This window comes from Dendrobates tinctorius, unplaced genomic scaffold (assembly GCF_039654945.1).
Source record: "Dendrobates tinctorius isolate UK_male_01 unplaced genomic scaffold, ASM3965494v1 ptg000099l, whole genome shotgun sequence".
Classification (NCBI taxonomy): Eukaryota; Metazoa; Chordata; class Amphibia; order Anura; family Dendrobatidae; genus Dendrobates; species Dendrobates tinctorius.
In genome coordinates, this window is record NW_027361767.1 from 7,188,873 (window position 1) to 7,214,027 (window position 25,155).

The window sequence follows — 25,155 nt, forward strand, 5'->3', positions numbered from 1 at the left end:
CAAGATTCTGGTTAACACGTTGAGTTTGTGCATTAGACTGTGGATGAAAAGCTGAAGAAAGTGACAGGCTGATCCCCAAATGAGCTCTCCAAAATTTGGAAATAAATGGCACCCTCTGGTCAGAAACAATAGCAGGTAGGAATCCCATGTAGTTTCACGATTTCTTTGATGAAAATTTCCGCCAGCGTCTTGGCGTTGGATAAAGCGGATAGCGCAATAAAATGAGACACCTTGCTGAATCCGTCCACCACCAAAATAACAATATGACCTGCAAATACGGGTAGAGCCGTGATGAAATCTACCAATAGTCCAAGCTCTATTGAGAATCGCCAATGGTTGGAGAGACCCAGACAGACGAGTATGATGGGTCTTAGAGTGCGCACAAACACTGCAGGCAGTTACATACTTTCAAATATCCTTATGCACCGCAGACCGTCAAAAATGCAGCGTAAAGGCCAAATCATGATATTGACTGTCACGGGGGTCCTACTCCAGTATCATACAAACAACAGATCGAGAGATCAGTGAACAGTCCCAAGAACCTTTATTACATGCAAACCAAAAGACCCATACAACAATCTGCTATAAATGCCACGGGAGAAGAAAGTCACAATCTTCCAAAAGTAGTTTCCAGGGTAATCAGGGTTTCTCTAAGTCTCTATGGGGCGCGGGCTTTAGCATCAGCATCCCACTGACCTCTCTGTCCTCCTCAGGCCACCTCCTTATATCTATGACTAGGCACACAAGTCCGATGGTTTTCAGGCTCTCCAGACCTGGGATTGGTGCTTCAGAGATCAAGGCGCTACAGGGGGTGATTTGCGGCATTTGGAGAGCAGAGGAGTCATGAATGGGCGGTCAGGAAGATCAGCAGGGGTTCATCAGGAGGCATGGACACATTCAGGCTGCAGATGGTAAGGCTGGTTTCACATTTGCGTCTGTGTGCGCAGCGTTTGATCTGCATAGAGCCGCATGCATCACGCGTGCATATATTTAACATGTTGTACGCAGGGACATGTGTTTTGCGTAAGCATGCATTGTTTCACGGCGAAGCGATTTGACACTCCGGTCGGTTGGTAGCTCTCTGGGATCTATATGTTGTCCGCATTGTGCCTGTTTTTATGAATTTTTTTTCCATTAAAGAGGAAGTTTTATATTCTTTCTACACTGGAGTACCTTTTTTCTTCATTCTTTGGATAATAATATGAGGTGCAGTGTATAGTATTTCATGGCACTAAGGATGTTATTATGAGTTACTGTGGGTTTGATTATGTGGTATGGAGGGCGTGTAAACAGATCATACGAGCCGGGAGCAGATTTGGAGAACTACTTAGACAAGAAGAACAGGGAATAGATTAGTGAGGCGACAGGTCAGTGTAAAGAGATGCGTTTATAGGGATACTGGGAAGTCACCGTGTTACCGGGGGTAGAGCATTCCAGAGAACTGGTGCAGCCTTGGAGACGGGAGTCAGAGGCTCGGATCATAGAAGATGCTCGGATCATAGAAGATGCTCGTCTCAGGTCATCAGCAGATCGGAGAGCAGGGGTAGGGTGGTAGGCAGAGACGAGGGCTGAGCCGTGGAGCGCTTTGTGGGTGAGAGAAGTTCATATTGGACGGGCACTGACCGGCGCTGTGGAAGGGCTGCAGATGCCATTATAAGGAAAAGACGACTAGTAAGTGGTAACCAATGGAACCAAGTTTGCATGAGTTAGAAGAGATTTTTTTTTTTCATGGATTATATGTCAGCGCAGAGTACAATCATACACATGATGTACCTAGTCCCAGACCTTGTAGGACTACAAACGACAGCATGCTCACAATGCTACACTTGGTGCCTGAGAAATTACCTTGTCTGTTAATATTTCATAAAGTTGTTTTAATTAAACAAAAAAAAAGTAAAATGCCATAAAAAGGCGGTGTACACTTTCAATAAAGTTGTTTAAAAAAACAAAACCATTTCCGCTCGCCGTTGCTAGGACGCATGACGTCACTTCCGCCTGTCAGTGGAAACATGGCGGCGCCCAGAGGACACGCGTTAATTCACCGAGTGTTAGCGGAATGTCCGGTAACGAAGGCTCGGGCCTGTGAGCTGATATTACCGCACGGGCCTGTGAAGACCCCCGTGTTTATGCCGGTGGGAACTCAGGGGACGATGAAGGGAGTCACGGCCGACCAGCTGCGGGACCTGGGCTGTGAGATCTGCCTGGGAAACACCTACCACCTGGGCATGAGGCCGGTAATAAAGCACTGGAGGAGGGGGCGCAGGGCTGAGGGACAGGAAGTGCTACAGTCAGTTGAACTACAACTCCCAGCATGCCACACTTACATTCTATGGGGGAGGGATCCAGGCTTGTCTAATAAAGTTTTTAATTGTTGATATTTAGGCAAATTAATAAGCAAATAAGGGTGTCTTGTGATCCATTTGGCTGAGAGGTGTCACATGACTTCTTTGGACGCTAAAATGACGCATCCACCTAGGTGTAATGAAAAATCAATCCGAAAGTTTCTGGCTCCTCTGTTGTTCCAAATATCACCTTCTCGTGTATGGAGGGCGCAGGGTACACGGAAGGTGTGCGGTGTATGGAGGGTGCTGGGTGTACGGAGGGGGCAAGGGGTGCGCGGAACGTATGGAAGGTGCGGAATGTATGGAAGGAGCAGGGTACATAGAGAACGTGGCGTGTATGGAGGGCGCAGGGTACACGGAAGTTGCGGGGTGTATGGAGGGCGCTGGGTGCACGGAGGGTGTGGGGTGTATGGAGGACGCAGCGTACATGGAAGGTGTGGCCTGTATGGAGGGTGTGGGGTATATGGAGTATGCTGAGTGCATGGAGGGTGTGCGGTGTATGGAGGATGCAGCGTACATGGAAGGTGCGGGGTGTATGGGGGGTGCTGGGTGCACGGAGGGTGCGGGGTGTGTGGAGGACGCAGGGTACATGGAGGGTGCGGGGTGTATGGAGGACGCAGGGTACATGGATGGTGCGGGGTGTAAGGAAGGCGCAGGGTACATGGAAGGTGCGGGGTGTATGGAGGGCGTGCGGTGTATGGAGGACGCAGGGTACATGGAAGGTATGGGGTGTATGGAGGGCACTGGGTGCACGGAGGGTGCGGGGTGTATGGAGGACGCAGGGTACATGGTGCGGGGTGTATGGACAGCACGGGGTGTATGGAGGGTGTGGGATACATGGAGGGCGTGGAAGGTGTGATGTGAATGGAGAGCTGAGTGTATGCAGTTGCCGCTGATATGGCTGACCAGCTCCCATTGCTGCTGTTTAACCACTTACATGCCACAGAGACCCTGATTTTCACCATGTTGTGCGACACTGCAGCACAAGGCTCATGTCCGCGCCAGGGGAACTGAGAATAAATAATTGAAATCTGTTTCCCCACAACTTAAAAAAAATTCTTCTTTAGTATAAAAGTCCGAGCTATAAAAGTAAATGATTCGCCCCAAAAGGTAACCGGAAACGTCAATCCTTGGTCAAAAAATGCAGTAAAGTGAAATCGACCTGTTGTATCTTCCCCAAAATGTGTCGCTGAGAGCGGCAGCTCAGGACGCAGAAAACGAGCAATGGTGCTGGTCTCAGAAAATGGCGACAGAACAGTTTTTTTTTTTTTTAAACAAAATTCTGTGTTTTTTTTAAACCACTGAAATAATATAAAAGAACTTAACTAGTCCGGTGACCGTGAAATCGCCCGACCAGAAGGATCTTGTTACCGGGGGGATTTTACCAAAGAGTGAACACAGTAAAAATAAAAGGAAAAGAGCAAACTGTCGGGATGGCATTTATTTCACTGATTTGTCGCAATTAGCATTTTTTTATTTTTTTGTTTTTTGATTCATTGAATGGTAAAATGAATGGGGTCGTTCAACACTGCAACTTAGCCCATAAAAAATAAAAACTCCTCTTACGACTGTGTGGATGAATTAAAAAAAAATGTCTCTGCCCCTCCCTGAAACAAAGCATGATCAGTGAAGTCTATATCATTGGCTGGGCTAGTCCCTACTCTGGTGAGCATGCGCCGATTGTCAATGCAAACGTATGCTCGGTAGATCTCTGCCAATGTTCAGTGTGAATAGTGCCAGTGCACTCTATTGTCGGTTCAGATAATAATGAGCTAGCAGAAGAGCACACTGTCAGTGCGCATTGTATGAATACCCGGCGTGTAGAGACTGGTGGTGCCCACGAAAGTGACGTCACTTGTAGGGGAAGCACTGGCTAATCCTCTTACAACGATCACTGACAGTGCGCACTGATATGGCAGTAACCCTCTGACAAGAGGATTGGTAGCAGCCAGCTGCACATTTTGGCCAGGGCTACACGGTGACTTTGGTTATATGACATAGAAGTGAATAGAGTGGTGGTCCCACCTGCACGCATTTTCATAGGGACTCTGAGACCCCCTATTTTGGCATTGGTGGCTGTCGGACCCCCCCGAGATCATACATTTATTACCTATCCTGTAACCCTTGTGTTCCCAGGTGTCCTAATCGCCCTCTGTCCTTGTGGGCAAATATTCCTCCCTCTTCCTGTACATGACAGAATTTAACCCCTTTTTGCTTTTTTCCATCAGGGCCCAGAAATAATGAAGAAGGTAAACGGCCTCCACGGCTTCATGAACTGGGATCGAAACCTTCTGACTGTAAGTGAGGAGATGGAAAAGAGGGGAAATATCGTCTGTGGTGGTGATGCTCTGACAGATTTGTGCCCGCCACCCTAAAGGGGTCCTATCCATGATAGGAAACATATGAAAAATGAGAGTAGATGAAATAAGACCTTTCCCAAATACACGTCATTAGCAAATGTCACTGCTACTACAGGGGCGCAGGCTTTCCTTTCACTTTACCAGGGTGGATTCTGGGGGGATTGCGGATTCTATACAACATGTGAGTGCTGTTGGCCTCCTCCTGCTCCGTAATGACCTAAAGTCCATCTTACAGTGAGAAGATGTAGATTTAGGGAGAGACGGCAGTGAGGTGGCAGCACAGATCTCCCCTGCGGTTCCATGCTGCACGCTCCCAGTCTCCCGATCTTCCAGCAGGACGTGAGCGAGACTCCTCAGGACTGCTGTTTTTCTCTTTTAAAGAGCCAGAAGTTTCATGTCTTTTATTAGACAGGACTTTTTTGTTTCCTTATTATATATGCTTTATGAAGTAGAGGAGCTGAAGGTTTTCCCTTAAAGCAGCTGTCCCATAAATAACATGTATTTCCTATCCACTGGATCGTTCGATTGATGGGGGGGTTCCATTCACTGTGGGGATCTTTGCCACTAGACCCCCAGGGATCATACATGTATCAGCTATCCCGTGGGTAGACAATATATGTTGTTTTTGGGACCATAGCCCCCCCCCCCATATTGAATCCAGTTGAACTCTGGGGGTCGAGTTCCTCACTGCAAATTTGAAGCTGATCTAAAGACCTGGTAAAAGAATGTGAAAACAAGTTCCCCTGTAGTCCCTGACTGGGGGCAGAGGATACAAGGACTGTTGTCAGTCACTTACAGGAGGTGGACAACTTTATGGACTCTTTTTTTTCTTAATTGTATTTATTTGGGACTAAAAATCATTTTTGTGATTGTGTTTTATTAATAATTTGCCTTCTCTTTCCTCTGCGTTGCACAATCTATTGCCGGCTGCAGAATGAGTCAACTGAGAATCCATCAGTGAGCTCTCTCTGAGTTTTTTTTAACTCTTGTGTGTGTTTCTCTCTGATTTATGACCACGTCAAAGTTGAATGTCCTTTTTCATGATCTCTTTTTGCTGTCACTTACCCTGAAGAAAGTTTGACCACAGGAGTGACGTCTCTGCAGCGCCGTATGCCCCCCGATGCTTTCTCTAGGACTTGCTCTACAGCGCCACCTATCGTACCACGTTTTCTACCAGACATCAGTGAAATGTTTCGACGTCTGTGACTTTTCCCCAAAATGCCCCGTATTAATCCTTGTCACCCGGCCACAGGACAGCGGTGGCTTCCAGATGGTGTCGCTAGTGGAGCTCTCCCAGGTGACGGAGGACGGCGTGCACTTCACATCTCCGTACGATGGGAAAGAGATTCTCCTCACCCCGGAGAAATCCATCGAGATCCAGAACGCGTTGGGTGAGTGACGTCTCCACGTCCTTAAAGGGACAGCACGGGCAAATACTGATGCATAGTCTTAAGCCGCTAGGGGGGGTCATATGCCGCGGAGGCGGCGACACGTAACACGGTCATCATATTAGAGGTGAGCAGAAAGATTTGCGCTGCCTTCAGGGGAGTGTCACGTCTGCATCCGCCATCATGGCCGCTCCTCTTGCTCTCAGGGCCTCACGCCGTCGTCCTCATCTCTTCCCCTTCCTCTCTGCCCTCAGGCTCTGACATCATGATGCAGCTGGATGATGTGGTGAGCAGCACCGTCACCGGTCCGCGGGTGGAGGAGGCCATGTACAGGTCGGCACTAGGAGGCGCTCACACTCGCCCGCCTTCACATCCGTAATTACGAAAGGTGACGTTGCTTTTTCGCCATTCTCTGTCCTCAGATCCGTCCGCTGGTTAGATCGCTGCGTCGCCGCCAACCGGAACCCGGAGAGGCAGAATCTATTCGCTATCATTCAAGGAGGTCTGAACGCTGAGCTGCGCAGGAAGTGTTTGGACGGTAGGTTCAGCATCACCGCATGTACGGGACCGGGCTCAATGTGCAGCCTATTATATCACCCATGCTCAATTCTGCATGTTTCAGAGCTGAAATCTACCAGCTTTCTCTGTTGGCTCAAGGTTCAGCTAATAGAGTTCTCTGATGACTGACATTTTGGGAGTTGTAGTCTTTACACCACTACCTACAGAGTACAGCTCTGGAGTGTAATGCAGGATCAGTAATATATGTACACAGTGACTGCACCAGCAGAATAGTGAGTGCAGCTCTGGAGTATAATACAGGACGTAACTCAGGATCAGTAATGTAATGTATGTACACAGTGACTGCACCAGCAGAACAGTGAGTGCAGCTCTGGGGTATAATACAGGATGTAACTCAGGATCAGTAATGTAATGTATGTACACAGTGACTGCACCAGCAGAATAGTGAGTGCAGCTCTGGAGGATAATACAGGATGTAGTTCAGGATCAGTGCAAGATAGCAGTAGCGTAATCTCACATACATGGAGTAATGTCTGGTAGTTATTGAATGTTTAGTGTCCGTTCCTATTTTTATACAGTAATTTGTGTTCCCCACATTCGGCGAATGTTCGGCGTACCTTTTAAGGTTGTGTAAAATTCCTTTAAGAACAAGAGAAAGCACATTATTTCCAGAAGGGCCTTACCCGACTCCCATGAGGTAGCGAGGTTTGTCCTTGGGTAAGTAGTCAGACGAACGAACATTCATTCATGACGAACATTCGGCGAACATTCGGCTGTGTCTCCAGTGATCGTCTGTTGAAGTGAATCTCATTTTGAGAATTTAATTAGACGCACATCTGCTTTCTTATTTATTTGGAACCGGCCATGTATATTCATGGATCGCAACCCTTTTAATTAGTGTTTTCCGCACTTTGCGCAGGGCCTAAGTGATTGTCCACATGAGAACATTTTTTTGTGCCTGTTTTAATCTAAATAGGTGTCGATTCGGTTATGATTTTTTTTTTAATATCTCCTTGTAGTTTTTGGGCTCCTTTGTTCTCATGCTGAGGGCCAAATACCCAGCACAGACATTAGATTGTGCCTGCAGCCACCACTAGGGGGAGCTCATGACCTCACTGCATACTGATTTATATGGACATTGTCAGCTCTGGAGCTTCCTCTAGTGGTGGCTGCCGGAATCGTATGTTTTCCAGTTTCCTAGACCACTTGACTAGTGAACGTCTTCCTTCTCTTCTCTTCTCACAATTTGTAACTTTGCAACTTATTTTTTCATCTTCAAAAATAGTCGTTTGATTTCTTTTCAGAAATGACCAAGCGAGATGTTCCTGGATTTGCCATTGGCGGCCTGAGTGGAGGGGAGGAGAAGGACCACTTTTGGCGGATGGTGACTCTCAGCACTGACTACTTACCCAAGGACAAACCTCGCTACCTCATGGGAGTCGGGTAAGGCCCTTCTGGAAATAATGTGCTTTCTCTTGTTCTTAAAGGAATTTTACACAACCTTAAAAGGTACATGTGAGGCGTTTTAGTCTATGACTACTGAGACCCCCACCGATGGGGGGACGGCATATCGCTCAGCTGAGGACTTCAGAACAGCCATCGGTCAAAACTTTTATTACTTTGACTTGTCAAAACTTTTGTCTTTTCTGTTTGGTCTGATTACACCACACATCTGTGTTTCTTGGCATCACCCTTGATATTGAGACCCCATCGATCTCTGAATTAATGCAGATGCTGATCTTCAGAGCCTTTCTCTGTCTTTCCCTGACTCTAGGGAGTCTCACCTCCCAGATCCCTATCAATCCCTCTAACTTGGGGGAGTCTCATTCCCAGATGCCTATCTGTGTCTCTGACTCGGGGAAGTCTCATCTCCCAGATCACTACCGATCCCTCTGACTCAGTGGAGTCTCATTCCCAAGATCTCTACCGATCCCTCTGACTCTTGGGAGTCTCATCTCCCAGATGCCTACCGATCCCCTAACTCAGAGGTGTCTTATCTCCCAGATCTCTACCTATCCCTCTGACTCAGTGGAGATCTCATCTCCCAGATCTCTACAGATCCCTCTGACTGTGGGGAGTCTCATCTCTTAGATACCTACTGATCCCTTTGACTTGGGGAGTCTCATCTCCCTGATCCCTACCCATCGATCCCTCTGACTCAGGGGAGTCTCATCTCCCAGATTTTTACCGATCCCTCTGACTCTGGGGAGTCTCATCTCCCATATGCCTACCGATACCTCTAACTCAGAGCTGTCTCATCTCCCAGACCCCTTCCGATCCCTCTGACTCAGTGGTGTCTCATCTCCCAGATCACTACCGATCCCTCTGAATCAGTGGTGTCTCATTCCCCACATCTCTACCGATTTCTTTGCCTCTGTTGCTTCTCATTCCCTAGATCCTTGCCGATCCCTCTGATTCTGAGCTGTCTCTTGCCAGAGATCCCTCTGACTCGGTTGTGTCTCATTCCCCAGATCCTTACCGATCCCTCTGACTGTGCAGTCTCACCTCCCACGTCCGTACCGATGCCTCTGATCCACGACATATTAGTAGATAAAAAGTTTCCCAGAACGTTTTCATCCACCTTTCTGTCTCCTCCAGATACGCCACCGATCTTGTAGTTTGCGTCGCTCTTGGGTGCGACATGTTTGACTGCGTGTTCCCCACCAGGACGGCCGTAAGTATCTTCTGCCTGATGTATGATGACGACCCTGAACCACTTAACCTTTTCAGGAACCGGTTGACACCCAGAGCTGAGTTCACCAGATTGGTGTAAGTGGTTGTCCTGACTTGGGGTACAAGGCTGCAGTGACTCTGTGCACAGTGCGAGCTGTCAGGATTCTCCGTTGCTGGCGGCAGGCACTGATTTGCTTACTCCTGGCCACATTTCCACTAGACGTGTCCGGCCTCGCTCAGTACACTTCTGTTGTGGATGGATGTGCACGTCTAGTCGGTACATGACTGCACCTATACAAATAATGGTGCCGGAGAATCCTGACAGCGTGCAGTGGGCACACTGTGAGGGTTCACAAATCTACAGTCACATAGACAGCAGACCTGTATGCAAAGCCTGGACAATCCCTTTAAGGCAGGTCAGAAAAGGGAAAACATTGTCTTAATTTTTTTTTTTCTTAAATCTTGAAACCTTTACAAATTGTGTCGGCTCTCGCCTCTACCAGCAGCAACGGGAACTTGCCCCGATCACTGCTATTAACCCATTAAATGTCACTGTCCATTTCTGTCAGCGGCATTTAATAAGCACGAAAGCAGAGACGCACCATTTTGTGGGCCCATCCGACCCCTTATGGTGCGATCGATCCTTGTGGACCTGCCGAAGATTATCCCGCCCCCATGGCTGACATCTTGTTCCTCCTGTAAGCCCCTGAGCCTTCATACGAGACCGTCGTCTACTGTGTATAGAGAACAAGTCCCCTGAGGAAACTATAAAGGAAGTAAAAAAAAAAAAAAAAGAAGTTCATCCCAAAAAAGTTTTTGTTCTGGATAATGTAAACACTGTTACCGAGGCTTAATGGTGTCGGCCATGTCTGGTCTCTGGGGTCATTATCTCCCCGTCCCCGGTGTTATCGCTGCTTCTCGGGCCTTGCGGGGGCGACGGTCTCGTTATTACTGTTCCGCTCCACAGGTCGCCAATCTCCTGCAGCTCCTCGGTAATTCTACTAATCCTTAGAAGACAATTAGGCCCCGTCCTCCGGGGTGTTAGGAAAGCTCTAGTGTAATCTCACTGTAACGCTACAGGGGCGTCCATCTTTAATAAAAGGGGTATTCTCAAGTTTGGAAGTTATCGCTCATCCGTAGCCAATCACTAGAGGTCCCAGTGCTGGGACCCCCACCAATGCTGAGAAGAGGGGCTCTGACAGATCTGTAGTCGCCCACTCACAAATCCGCTCCATTAACTCATAATAGGAGCAGCAGGAATTACTGAGCACTGCGCCCCCATCAGTGAATGGAGCAGAAGTGCACATGATCTACTGCCTCAGCTGCTGCAGAACCTCATACACGTCTCAGCTTCAGCAGAACCCCATCACACACTCCTCAGCTGCTGCAGAACCTCTTTATACACACCTCCTCATACACACCTCAGCTGCTACAGAACCTCTTCATACACACTTCAGCTGCTGCAGAACCTCTACATACACACCCAGCTGCTGCAGAACCTCCTCATACTCACCTCAGCTACTGCAGAACCTCCTCATACACACCTTAGCTGCTGCAGAACCTCTTTATATATTTATTTTGTTTCTTGTAGAGGTTCGGCTCAGCGCTGGTCCCCTGGGGATCTCTTCAGATAAAGAACAAACAGTTTGCTAAGGATTTCCAGCCCATAGATGATGCTTGTAAATGCCCCACGTGTCAGAGGTAAGGGGCCGGGTGATACCGGCTATGTGCAGTGACCACAGATCCGTGTCCTCAGCCTGATGATTTGTTCCCTAGATATTCCCGCGCTTATATCCATGCGCTGTTTAAGAGTGACACCGCAGCGATGCATCACATCACTATCCATAACATAGCGTACCAGGTATGTACCAGACAGGAGCTGCATACACAGGGGACATGTATACTGTGTACCGAGTCTGCTCCTCCCTCCACAGCATGACACAGTCAGGAGGGAGGAGCTATGTGACATGGAGTCTGCTCCTCCCACACGGTGACAGTCAGGAGGGAGGAGCTATGTGACATGGAGTCTGCTCCTCCCATCACAGGGTGACAGTCAGGAGGGGGGACTATGTGACATGTCTGCTCTTCCCATCACAGGGTGACATAGTCAGGAGGGAGGAGCTATGTGACATGGAGTCTGCTCCTCCCTCCACAGGATGACACAGTCAGGAGGGAGGAGCTATGTGACATGGAGTCTGCTCCTCCCACACAGGGTGAGTCAGAAGGGAGGAGCTATGTGACATGGAGTTTGCTCCACCCACACAGGGTGACACAGTCAGGAGGGAGGAGCTATGTGACATGGGGTCTTCTCCTCCCATCACAGGGTGACAGGAGGGACGGGCTATGTGACGTGATAGGACGGACATGACCCATATTCTCCTTCCGTTCTCCAGCTGACCCTGATGCACTCGGTGCGGGGCAGCATTGTGGACGGCTGTTTCCCACAGTTCGTGCAGGATTTCATGAGAACCATGTACGGCACGAAGGACAAGTATCCACAGTGGGCCGTGGATGCCCTAAAGACTGTCGGCATCACCTTAGAGTGACCTCTGGATGACGTGTAGGACGTGCGTTCCTGCTCCGGGACCCTCCGGCTTCTCACACAGGACAGGGGGATGGCGCACCTCCAGCTGACCTGCCGGCGGTGGCTGCTTGCTGATCCAGGCTGATCCAGGAATCCACCTCCTGCTCCTTTACAGTTAGATCTGTCGCGGCCTCCATAATGGACTCCACCGAGCTTTCCCAGCATGATGGATGAGGACAGTGTCAAGGACCTGGAGGCAGAACCACGGTCCCTTGCCGCCTGCCATATCTGTACTGCAGCCTGTCCATTCCTGGGGGCCATGGGACCTGCTGGGCCCTGGCCGGACGAGGGTTTTCTCTGTTTTAGCCATGAATCTTCTGTCTTTCTCCACTTTTTTAAATATTTTTTTTTACAATAAAGCCGATGGTGCAGATGAGGGCGGCCTCCTGTATAAACCTTAGCATATTCCAGAAATGGCGGCAGATTGTGCCGAGGTCATCAATGTGTCCCGGGGCCCGGCCTGTAAGGTTTCTCCTACCTGCCCCCCAAATCATGGACGTCTGGGTTCGCTTGGCGCTGGACAGGTGCCAGTTTATGGGCGCTGCATTAAAGCTCTGGTGTGGCAGGAGACCACCCACCTAATTCATGCTGGGGGTCCTGGAAGCTGAGATTTGAGACGTTTGATGGGGTCCTCACACTATAGAGCTGCCTGGGATGTAGAGGGAACACAGTGGTCCAAAGGAGCCTCCATTTCTGAAGGTTGGGGGCAGAATTAAGATGAAACCTCATGAATTTCAACATGAACCACCTTGTAAAATTCACAAAGATTGGGGGTCCTATATTTGGATTTAAAGGGGCTTCATCCCCCATAGTAAACAAAAATAACCCTCCACAAACGAGGTTTTACTACTTTTTTTTAATGAAAAAGGAGGGCAGGATCCCACCGGGCCGACCTGGGATTACTACAGTATAAATCTGAGTGCTGATTTACTGATAGGAAGTGGGATTTAACCCTTCTCCTCCGGCAATCCTATACCCAGAATATTTAGTTATTGCAGCAGTATTTTCCATTTTCTGCAGCCCACGCGCCCCGCCTCCGCCGCCGCCTTCTTGTGCTTTCAGCATCTCTCGGTGCCTGGTTTACATTGTTTATGCCCCGTCGGTGCTATATAAATGTATTTATTTAATGTACACGGCTCCGGCGGCCGATAATTACTGACATGTGCTGCCACCGGCAATCAGAGCGGGCGGGCGGTCGCCGCAGCCTATAAATAGCCGCAGGACCTGAGAATGCGCCGCACACTGCGATAGTCACCTCCGGAGCCCCGCTGACTAATCTTAAAAGCTGGATGCATGGACGGATCGCTGCCCTGGGATCAAACTGTGATGGAACCAGACTGCATTCTATCAGATTGTAGCTAGAGGGCGCCAGAGCACCGCTGGAGAATGCAGGTTTATGCTGCAGATCTGCTGTATGATGGATCCTAGGGATCATCGCTGCAGACCCTCGGTGGTTTTACTGGGGGGGTTCTGTAGGGAAGGATCTTCTGTCATGCTCCATGGTCCTGTCTCATGTACAGAGTTACTGTCTCTCTGTTCTTCCCCAGAGCAAATCAGAGTCCAGCTTTTATCTTTCTGGCACACGATAGCAAAAATATCTAAAATCCGTCTCTCATGTAGCAGTCACTTTTATGTACAGTCTCTCATTCAGAAGTAACGTGCACAGTCACTCTCATACAGCCACTTCTGTATTTTTATTTTTATTCAGAGCGGCACAATGGCTCAGTGGTTAGCACTGTATGGTGGCTCAGTGGTTAGCACTGTATGGTGGCTCAGTGGTTAGCACTGTATGGTGGCTCAGTGGTTAGCACTGTATGGTGGCTCAGTGGTTAGCACTGTATGGTGGCTCAGTGGTTAGCACTGTATGGTGGCTCAGTGGTTAGCACTGCAGCCTGGCAGCGCTGGGGTCCTGGGTTCAAATCCCATCAAGGACAACATCTGCAAGGAGTTTGTATGTTCTCCCAGTGTTTGCGTGGCTTTCTTCCGGGTTCTCCGGTTTCCTCCCACATTCCAAAGACATACTGATAGGGAATGTAGATTGTGAGCCCCAATGGGGACAGCGATGCTAATGTGTGCAAACTGTAAAGCGCTGCGGAATATGTTGGCACTATATAAAAATTATTATTATTCTCATACTAGATGGAGGGCGGTAATGTCATGATGACGGCAGGCTTTGCAGCGTTGAGAATCTCCCCCCCCCCCCCCATGTGCTCACCCACCTATCCGCTCTCTCTTTCCCCATGTGCTGACTTCTCCCGTCTGTGCTCTGTTCTGTGACCTGTCTACCTCATGTGCTATCCCCCTTGTCTGCTGTCTCTCTCCTTCTTGTGCTTTGTTCTCCCCTCATGTGCTGTCCCGTTTGAGCTATCTCCCCCTGTGCTCCGTCTCTCACCCCTGTGTCTGACCATGTACAGAGCATACCACAGCTCCTGGGCAGGGGAGGAAGAAAAAGACAATACTGACATTACAGCAGGAGATCGCAGAGGATACATTTTGTGAGGTAAAATATTGTTTAAAAACAGTCAGTGAAATATTTTACCTCACAAAAAGAATCCTCTGTGATCTCCTGCTGTAATGTCAGTATTGTCTTTTGCTTCCTCCCCTGCCCAGGAGATGTGGTATGCTCCGTACACGGTCACACACAGACAATTTTTAAAATGAATTTTCGTTAGTGGGCAAACCCCTTTAATGTGACTGGCTTCCTCTGCCTGTAGACACATCGCGCATCTGCTGCTGGGATCAGCCGAATGATTCACTGCGCCTGCGCGGAATTCGCGCGGGCGCAGTGCAACGATGGTGGTACCGTGAAATAGGCTGCGTGTGTGTGTGGCGCGACGGTGTTGCGCTGGTGGTACTGAGCAATAGGTTGGTACCAGCAGCAGTTTCCATATTGAGACACCCATCACTTTCGTGTGCCAGTATGGCGGTCGGTGAACTTCCTCCGATTGGAATTCTGGGATACGGTGACATCTGGACAGACCAGGAAATTAAAACATTACAAGGCAATTATATAAATTGATAGTCTCTTCCATACAGTCTCTCACAGTCACTACTATATAATCTCCCCATCAGTACTATACAGATAACTATACAGTGATCACTCCTGTATACTCTCCTCCATACAGTAATCACTCCTGTATACTCCCCCATGCAGTAATCACTCCTGTATACTCCCCCATACAGTAATCACTCCTGTATACTCTCCCCCATACAGTAATCACTCCTGTATACTCCCCCATACAGTAATCACTCCTGTATACTCTCCATACAGTAATCACTCCTGTATACTCTCCCCCATACAGTAATCACTCCTGTATACTCTCCCCCATACAGTAATCACTCCTGTATACTCCCCATACAGTAATCACTCCTGTATACTCCCCCATACAGTAATCACTCCTGTATACTCCCCATACAGTAATCACTCCTGTATACTCCCCCCATACAGTAATCACTCCTGTATACTCCCCCCATACAGTAATCACTCCTGTATACTCTCCATACAGTAATCACTCCTGTATACTCCCCCATACAGTAATCACTCCTGTATACTCCCCCATACAGTAATCACTCCTGTATACTCCCCCATGCAGTAATCACTCCTGTATACTCCCCCATACAGTAATCACTCCTGTATACTCCCCCATACAGTAATCACTCCTGTATACTCCCCCATACAGTAATCACTCCTGTATACTCTCCCCCATACAGTAATCACTCCTGTATACTCTCCCCCATACAGTAATCACTCCTGTATACTCCCCCCATACAGTAATCACTCCTGTATACTCCCCCCATACAGTAATCACTCCTGTATACTCCCCATACAGTAATCACTCCTGTATACTCCCCCATACAGTAATCACTCCTGTATACTCCCCCATACAGTAATCACTCCTGTATACTCCCCCATGCAGTAATCACTCCTGTATACTCCCCCATACAGTAATCACTCCTGTATACTCCCCCATACAGTAATCACTCCTGTATACTCCCCCATACAGTAATCACTCCTGTATACTCTCCCCCATACAGTAATCACTCCTGTATACTCTCCCCCATACAGTAATCACTCCTGTATACTCCCCCATGCAGTAATCACTCCTGTATACTCTCCCCCATACAGTAATCACTCCTGTATACTCCCCCATGCAGTAATCACTCCTGTATACTCTCCCATACAGTAATCACTCCTGTATACTCTCCATACAGTAATCACTCCTGTATACTCTCCCCCATACAGTAATCACTCCTGTATACTCTCCATACAGTAATCACTCCTGTATACTCTCCCCCATACAGTAATCACTCCTGTATACTCTCCCCCATACAGTAATCACTCCTGTATACTCCCCCATACAGTAATCACTCCTGTATACTCTCCCCCATACAGTAATCACTCCTGTATACTCTCCCCCATACAGTAATCACTCCTGTATACTCTCCCCCATACAGAAATCACTCCTGTATACTCCCCCATACAGTAATCACTCCTGTATACTCTCCCCCATACAGTAATCACTCCTGTATACTCTCCCCCATACAGTAATCACTCCTGTATACTCCCCCATACAGAAATCACTCCTGTATACTCTCCATACAGTAATCACTCCTGTATACTCCCCATACAGTAATCACTCCTGTATACTCCCCCATACAGTAATCACTCCTGTATACTCCCCATACAGTAATCACTCCTGTATACTCCCCATACAGTAATCACTCCTGTATACTCCCCCATACAGTAATCACTCCTGTATACTCCCCCATGCAGTAATCACTCCTGTATACTCCCCCATACAGTAATCACTCCTGTATACTCCCCCATACAGTAATCACTCCTGTATACTCCCCCATACAGTAATCACTCCTGTATACTCTCCCCCATACAGTAATCACTCCTGTATACTCTCCCCCATACAGTAATCACTCCTGTATACTCTCCCCCATACAGTAATCACTCCTGTATACTCCCCCATGCAGTAATCACTCCTGTATACTCTCCCATACAGTAATCACTCCTGTATACTCTCCATACAGTAATCACTCCTGTATACTCTCCCCCATACAGTAATCACTCCTGTATACTCTCCATACAGTAATCACTCCTGTATACTCTCCCCCATACAGTAATCACTCCTGTATACTCTCCATACAGTAATCACTCCTGTATACTCTCCCCCATACAGTAATCACTCCTGTATACTCTCCCCCATACAGTAATCACTCCTGTATACTCTCCATACAGTAATCACTCCTGTATACTCTCCCCCATACAGTAATCACTCCTGTATACTCTCCCCCATACAGTAATCACTCCTGTATACTCCCCCATACAGTAATCACTCCTGTATACTCTCCCCCATACAGTAATCACTCCTGTATACTCTCCCCCATACAGTAATCACTCCTGTATACTCTCCCCCATACAGAAATCACTCCTGTATACTCCCCCATACAGTAATCACTCCTGTATACTCTCCCCCATACAGTAATCACTCCTGTATACTCTCCCCCATACAGTAATCACTCCTGTATACTCCCCCATACAGAAATCACTCCTGTATACTCCCCCATACAGTAATCACTCCTGTATACTCTCCCCCATACAGTAATCACTCCTGTATACTCTCCCCCATACAGTAATCACTCCTGTATACTCCCCCATACAGTAATCACTCCTGTATACTCTCCCCATACAGTAATCACTCCTGTATACTCCCCCATACAGTAATCACTCCTGTATACTCCCCCATACAGTAATCACTCCTGTATACTCTCCCCCATACAGTAATCACTCCTGTATACTCTCCCCCATACAGTAATCACTCCTGTATACTCTCCCCCATACAGTAATCACTCCTGTATACTCCCCCATACAGTAATCACTCCTGTATACTCTCCCCCATACAGTAATCACTCCTGTATACTCTCCCCCATACAGTAATCACTCCTGTATACTCCCCCATACAGTAATCACTCCTGTATACTCCCCCATACAGTAATCACTCCTGTATACTCTCCCCCATACAGTAATCACTCCTGTATACTATCCCCCATACAGTAATCACTCCTGTATACTCTCCCCCATACAGTAATCACTCCTGTATACTCTCCCCCATACAGTAATCACTCCTGTATACTCCCCCATACAGTAATCACTCCTGTATACTCCCCCATACAGTAATCACTCCTGTATACTCCCCCATACAGTAATCACTCCTGTATACTCTCCCCCATACAGTAATCACTCCTGTATACTCTCCCCCATACAGTAATCACTCCTGTATACTCTCCCCCATACAGTAATCACTCCTGTATACTCTCCCCCATACAGTAATCACTCCTGTATACTCTCCCCCATACAGTAATCACTCCTGTATACTCCCCCATACAGTAATCACTCCTGTATACTCCCCCATACAGTAATCACTCCTGTATACTCCCCCATACAGTAATCACTCCTGTATACTCTCCCCCATACAGTAATCACTCCTGTATACTCTCCCCCATACAGTAATCACTCCTGTATACTCTCCCCCATACAGTAATCACTCCTGTATACTCCCCCATACAGTAATCACTCCTGTATACTCCCCCATACAGTAATCACTCCTGTATACTCTCCCCCATACAGTAATCACTTCTGTATACTCTCCCCCATAGAGTAATCACTCCTGTATACTCTCCCCCATACAGTAATCACTCCTGTATACTCCCCCATACAGTAATCACTCCTGTATACTCCCCCATACAGTAATCACTCCTGTATACTCCCCCATACAGTAATCACTCCTGTATACTCTCCCCCATACAGTAATCACTCCTGTATACTCTCCCCCATACAGTAATCACTCCTGTATACTCCCCCATACAGTAATCACTCCTGTATACTCCCCCATACAGTAATCACTCCTGTATACTCCCCCATACAGTAATCACTCCTGTATACTCCCCCATACAGTAATCACTCCTGTATACTCTCCCCCATACAGTAATCACTCCTGTATACTCTCCCCCATACAGTAATCACTCCTGTATACTCTCCCCCATACAGTAATCACTCCTGTATACTCTCCCCCATACAGTAATCACTCCTGTATACTCCCCCATACAGTAATCACTCCTGTATACTCTCCCCATACAGTAATCACTCCTGTATACTCCCCCATACAGTAATCACCCCTGTATACTCTCCCCATACAGTAATCACCCCTGTATACTCCCCCATACAGTAATCACTCCTGTATACTCCCCCATACAGTAATCACTCCTGTATACTCCCCCATACGGTAATCACTCCTGTATACTCTCTCCCATACAGTAATCACTCCTGTATACTCCCCCATACAGTAATCACTCCTGTATACTCTCCCCATACAGTAATCACTCCTGTATACTCCCCCATACAGTAATCACTCCTGTATACTCTCCCCCATACAGTAATCACTCCTGTATACTCTCCCCCATACAGTAATCACTCCTGTATACTCTCCCCCATACAGTAATCACTCCTGTATACTCCCCCATACAGTAATCACTCCTGTATACTCTCCCCATACAGTAATCACTCCTGTATACTCCCCCATACAGTAATCACTCCTGTATACTCCCCCATACAGTAATCACCCCTGTATACTCCCCCATACAGTAATCACTCCTGTATACTCCCCCATACGGTAATCACTCCTGTATACTCCCCCATACGGTAATCACTCCTGTATACTCTCTCCCATACTGTAATCACTCCTGTATACTCCCCCATACGGTAATCACTCCTGTATACTCTCCCCCATACAGTAATCACTCCTGTATACTCTCCCCCATACAGAAATCACTCCTGTATACTCCCCCATACAGTAATCACTCCTGTATAATCTCCCCCATACAGTAATCACTCCTGTATACTCTCCCCCATACAGTAATCACTCCTGTATACTCCCCCATACAGTAATCACTCCTGTATACTCTCCCCATACAGTAATCACTCCTGTATACTCCCCCATACAGTAATCACTCCTGTATACTCTCCCCCATACAGTAATCACTCCTGTATACTCTCCCCCATACAGTAATCACTCCTGTATACTCTCCCCCATACAGTAATCACTCCTGTATACTCCCCCATACAGTAATCACTCCTGTATACTCCCCCATACAGTAATCACTCCTGTATACTCTCCCCATACAGTAATCACTCCTGTATACTCTCCCCATACAGTAATCACTCCTGTATACTCTCCCCCATACAGTAATCACTCCTGTATACTCTCCCCATACAGTAATCACCCCTGTATACTCCCCCATACAGTAATCACTCCTGTATACTCCCCCATACAGTAATCACTCCTGTATACTCCCCCATACAGTAATCACTCCTGTATACTCCCCCATACGGTAATCACTCCTGTATACTCTCTCCCATACTGTAATCACTCCTGTATACTCCCCCATACAGTAATCACTCCTGTATACTCTCCCCCATACAGTAATCACTCCTGTATACTCTCCCCCATACAGAAATCACTCCTGTATACTCCCCCATACAGTAATCACTCCTGTATACTCTCCCCCATACAGTAATCACTCCTGTATACTCTCCCCCATACAGAAATCACTCCTGTATACTCCCCCATACAGTAATCACTCCTGTATACTCTCCCCATACAGTAATCACTCCTGTATACTCCCCCATACAGTAATCACTCCTGTATACTCCCCCATACAGTAATCACCCCTGTATACTCCCCCATACAGTAATCACTCCTGTATACTCCCCCATACAGTAATCACCCCTGTATACTCCCCCATACGGTAATCACTCCTGTATACTCCCCCATACAGTAATCACTCCTGTATACTCCCCCATACAGTAATCACTCCTGTATACTCCCCCATACAGTAATCACCCCTGTATACTCCCCCATACAGTAATCACTCCTGTATACTCCCCCATACGGTAATCACTCCTGTATACTCCCCCATACGGTAATCACCCCTGTATACTCCCCCATACGGTAATCACTCCTGTATACTCCCCCATACGGTAATCACCCCTGTATACTCCCCCATACGGTAATCACTCCTGTATAATCTCCCCCATACAGTAATCACTCCTGTATACTCTCCCCCATACAGTAATCACTCCTGTATACTCCCCCATACAGTAATCACTCCTGTATACTCTCCCCATACAGTAATCACTCCTGTATACTCCCCCATACAGTAATCACTCCTGTATACTCCCCCATACAGTAATCACTCCTGTATACTCTCCCCCATACAGTAATCACTCCTGTATACTCTCCCCCATACAGTAATCACTCCTGTATACTCCCCCATACAGTAATCACTCCTGTATACTCCCCCATACAGTAATCACTCCTGTATACTCCCCCATACGGTAATCACTCCTGTATACTCTCTCCCATACTGTAATCACTCCTGTATACTCTCCCCCATACAGTAATCACTCCTGTATACTCTCCCCCATACAGTAATCACTCCTGTATACTCCCCCATACAGTAATCACTCCTGTATACTCTCCCCCATACAGTAATCACTCCTGTATACTCTCCCCCATACAGTAATCACTCCTGTATACTCCCCCATACAGTAATCACTCCTGTATACTCTCCCCATACAGTAATCACTCCTGTATACTCCCCCCATACAGTAATTACTCCTGTATACTCCCCCATACAGTAGTCACTCCTGTATACTCTCCCCATACAGTAATCACTCCTGTATACTCCCCCATACAGTAATCACTCCTGTATACTCTCCCCATACAGTAATCACTCCTGTATACTCCCCCATACAGTAATCACTCCTGTATACTCCCCCCATACAGTAATCACTCCTGTATACTCCCCCATACAGTAATCACTCCTGTATACTCTCCCATACAGTAATCACTCCTGTATACTCCCCCATACAGTAATCACTCCTGTATACTCCCCCATACAGTAATCACTCCTGTATACTCCCCATACAGTAATCACTCCTGTATACTCCCCCATACAGTAATCACTCCTGTATACTCCCCATACAGTAATCACTCCTGTGTACTCCCCATACAGTAATCACTCCTGTATACTCTCCCCCATACAGTAATCACTCCTGTATACTCTCCCCCATACAGTAATCACTCCTGTATACTCTCCCCCATACAGTAATCACTCCTGTATACTCTCCCCCATACAGTAATCACTCCTGTATACTCCCCCATACAGTAATCACTCCTGTATACTCACCCCATACAGTAATCACTCCTGTATACTCCCCCATACAGTAATCACTCCTGTATACTCTCCCCCATACAGTAATCACCCCTGTATACTCTCCCCCATACAGTAATCACTCCTGTATACTCTCCATACAGTAATCACTCCTGTATACTCTCCCCCATACAGTAATCACTCCTGTATACTCCCCCATACGGTAATCACTCCTGTATACTCTCTCCCATACTGTAATCACTCCTGTATACTCCCCCATACGGTAATCACTCCTGTATACTCTCCCCCATACGGTAATCACTCCTGTATACTCCCCCATACAGTAATCACTCCTGTATACTCTCCCCCATACGGTAATCACTCCTGTATACTCTCCCCCATACAGTAATCACTCCTGTATACTCCCCCATACTGTAATCACTCCTTTATACTCTCCCCCATACAGTAATCACTCCTGTATACTCTCCCCCATACAGTAATCACTCCTGTATACTCTCCCCCATACAGTAATCACTCCTGTATACTCTCCCCCATACAGTAATCACTCCTGTATACTCTCCCCCATACAGTAATCACTCCTGTATACTCCCCCATACAGTAATCACTCCTGTATACTCTCCCCCATACAGTAATCACTCCTGTATACTCTCCCCCATACAGTAATCACTCCTGTATACTCCCCCATACAGTAATCACTCCTGTATACTCTCCCCATACAGTAATCACTCCTGTATACTCCCCCCATACAGTAATTACTCCTGTATACTCCCCCATACAGTAGTCACTCCTGTATACTCTCCCCATACAGTAATCACTCCTGTATACTCTCCCCCATACAGTAATCACTCCTGTATACTCTCCCATACAGTAATCACTCCTGTATACTCCCCCATACAGTAATCACTCCTGTATACTCCCCCATACAGTAATCACTCCTGTATACTCTCCCCCATACAGTAATCACTCCTGTATACTCCCCCATACAGTAATCACTCCTGTATACTCTCCCCCATACAGTAATCACTCCTGTATACTCTCCCCCATACAGTAATCACTCCTGTATACTCTCCCCCATACAGTAATCACTCCTGTATACTCTCCCCCATACAGTAATCACTCCTGTATACTCTCCCCCATACAGTAATCACTCCTGTATACTCCCCCATACAGTAATCACTCCTGTATACTCTCCCCATACAGTAATCACTCCTGTATACTCTCCCCCATACAGTAATCACTCCTGTATACTCTCCCCCATACAGTAATCACTCCTGTATACTCTCCCCCATACAGTAATCACCCCTGTATACTCTCCCCATACAGTAATCACTCCTGTATACTCCCCATACAGTAATCACTCCTGTATACTCTCCCCCATACAGTAATCACTCCTGTATACTCTCCCCCATACAGTAATCACTCCTGTATACTCCCCCATACAGTAATCACTCCTGTATACTCCCCCATTTAGTAATCACTCCTGTATACTCCCCCATACAGTAATCACTCCTGTATACTCTCCCCCATACAGTAATCACTCCTGTATACTCCCCCATACAGTAATCACTCCTGTATACTCTCCCCCATACAGTAATCACTCCTGTATACTCTCCCCCATACAGTAATCACTCCTGTATACTCCCCCATACAGTAATCACTCCTGTATACTCCCCCATACAGTAATCACTCCTGTATACTCCCCCATACAGTAATCACTCCTGTATACTCTCCCCCATACAGTAATCACTACTGTATACTCTCCCCCATACAGTAATCACTCCTGTATACTCTCCATACAGTAATCACTCCTGTATACTCCCCCATGCAGTAATCACTCCTGTATACTCCCCATACAGTAATCACTCCTGTATACTCTCCATACAGTAATCACTCCTGTATACTCCCCCATACAGTAATCACTCCTGTATACTCTCCCCCATACAGTAATCACTCCTGTATACTCTCCCCCATACAGTAATCACTCCTGTATACTCCCCCATACAGTAATCACTCCTGTATACTCCCCCATACAGTAATCACTCCTGTATACTCCCCCATACAGTAATCACTCCTGTATACTCTCCCCCATACAGTAATCACTCCTGTATACTCTCCCCCATACAGTAATCACTCCTGTATACTCCCCCAGACAGTAATCACTCCTGTATACTCTCCATACAGTAATCACTCCTGTATACTCTCCCCCATACAGTAATCACTCCTGTATACTCCCCCATACAGTAATCACTCCTGTATACTCTCCATACAGTAATCACTCCTGTATACTCCCCCATGCAGTAATCACTTCTGTATACTCCCCATACAGTAATCACTCCTGTATACTCTCCATACAGTAATCACTCCTGTATACTTCCCCATACAGTAATCACTCCTGTATACTCTCCATACAGTAATCACTCCTGTATACTCTCCCCCATACAGTAATCACTCCTGTATACTCTCCCCCATACAGTAATCACTCCTGTATACTCCCCCATACAGTAATCACTCCTGTATACTCCCCCATACCGTAATCACTCCTGTATACTCCCCCATACAGTAATCACTCCTGTATACTCCCCCATACAGTAATCACTCCTGTATACTCTCCCCCATACAGTAATCACTCCTGTATACTCTCCCCCATACAGTAATCACTCCTGTATACTCTCTCCCATACAGTAATCACTCCTGTATACTCCCCCATACAGTAATCACTCCTGTATACTCCCCCATACAGTAATCACTCCTGTATACTCTCCCCCATACAGTAATCACTCCTGTATACTATCCATACAGTAATCACTCCTGTATACTCCCCATACAGTAATCACTCCTGTATACTCTCCCCCATACAGTAATCACTCCTGTATACTATCCATACAGTAATCACTCCTGTATACTCCCCATACAGTAATCACTCCTGTATACTCTCCATACAGTAATCACTCCTGTATACTCCCCATACAGTAATCACTCCTGTATACTCCCCATACAGTAATCACTCCTGTATACTCTCCATACAGTAATCACCCCTGTATACTCCC

At 47.2% G+C, this 25,155-nt stretch overlaps 1 protein-coding gene across 9 annotated transcripts in view; it reads left to right on the plus strand.

The window, feature by feature from the left end:
* The first annotated feature begins 1,965 nt into the window (after positions 1–1,965).
* The window catches only part of QTRT1 (queuine tRNA-ribosyltransferase catalytic subunit 1), a 353,595-nt gene continuing 330,405 nt past the window's right edge, over positions 1,966–25,155 (plus strand). For 8 of the 9 annotated variants that reach the window (XR_012234469.1, XR_012234470.1, XM_073587543.1 and 5 more), the window contains exon 1: positions 7,924–8,052. Coding sequence is in view for 1 of the 9 variants with exons in the window: in XM_073587548.1 (XP_073443649.1) it covers positions 1,980–2,234; positions 4,571–4,639; positions 5,955–6,093; positions 6,345–6,423; positions 6,513–6,628; positions 7,914–8,052; positions 9,208–9,283; positions 10,874–10,983; positions 11,059–11,143; positions 11,676–11,828 (1,221 nt within the window). In the remaining 8 variants the exon portion in view is untranslated. Of the gene's footprint in view, positions 2,235–4,570; positions 4,640–5,954; positions 6,094–6,344; positions 6,424–6,512; positions 6,629–7,913; positions 8,053–9,207; positions 9,284–10,873; positions 10,984–11,058; positions 11,144–11,675; positions 12,243–25,155 lie in introns of those variants that run through there. The other variant, XM_073587548.1, reaches the window with a different exon arrangement.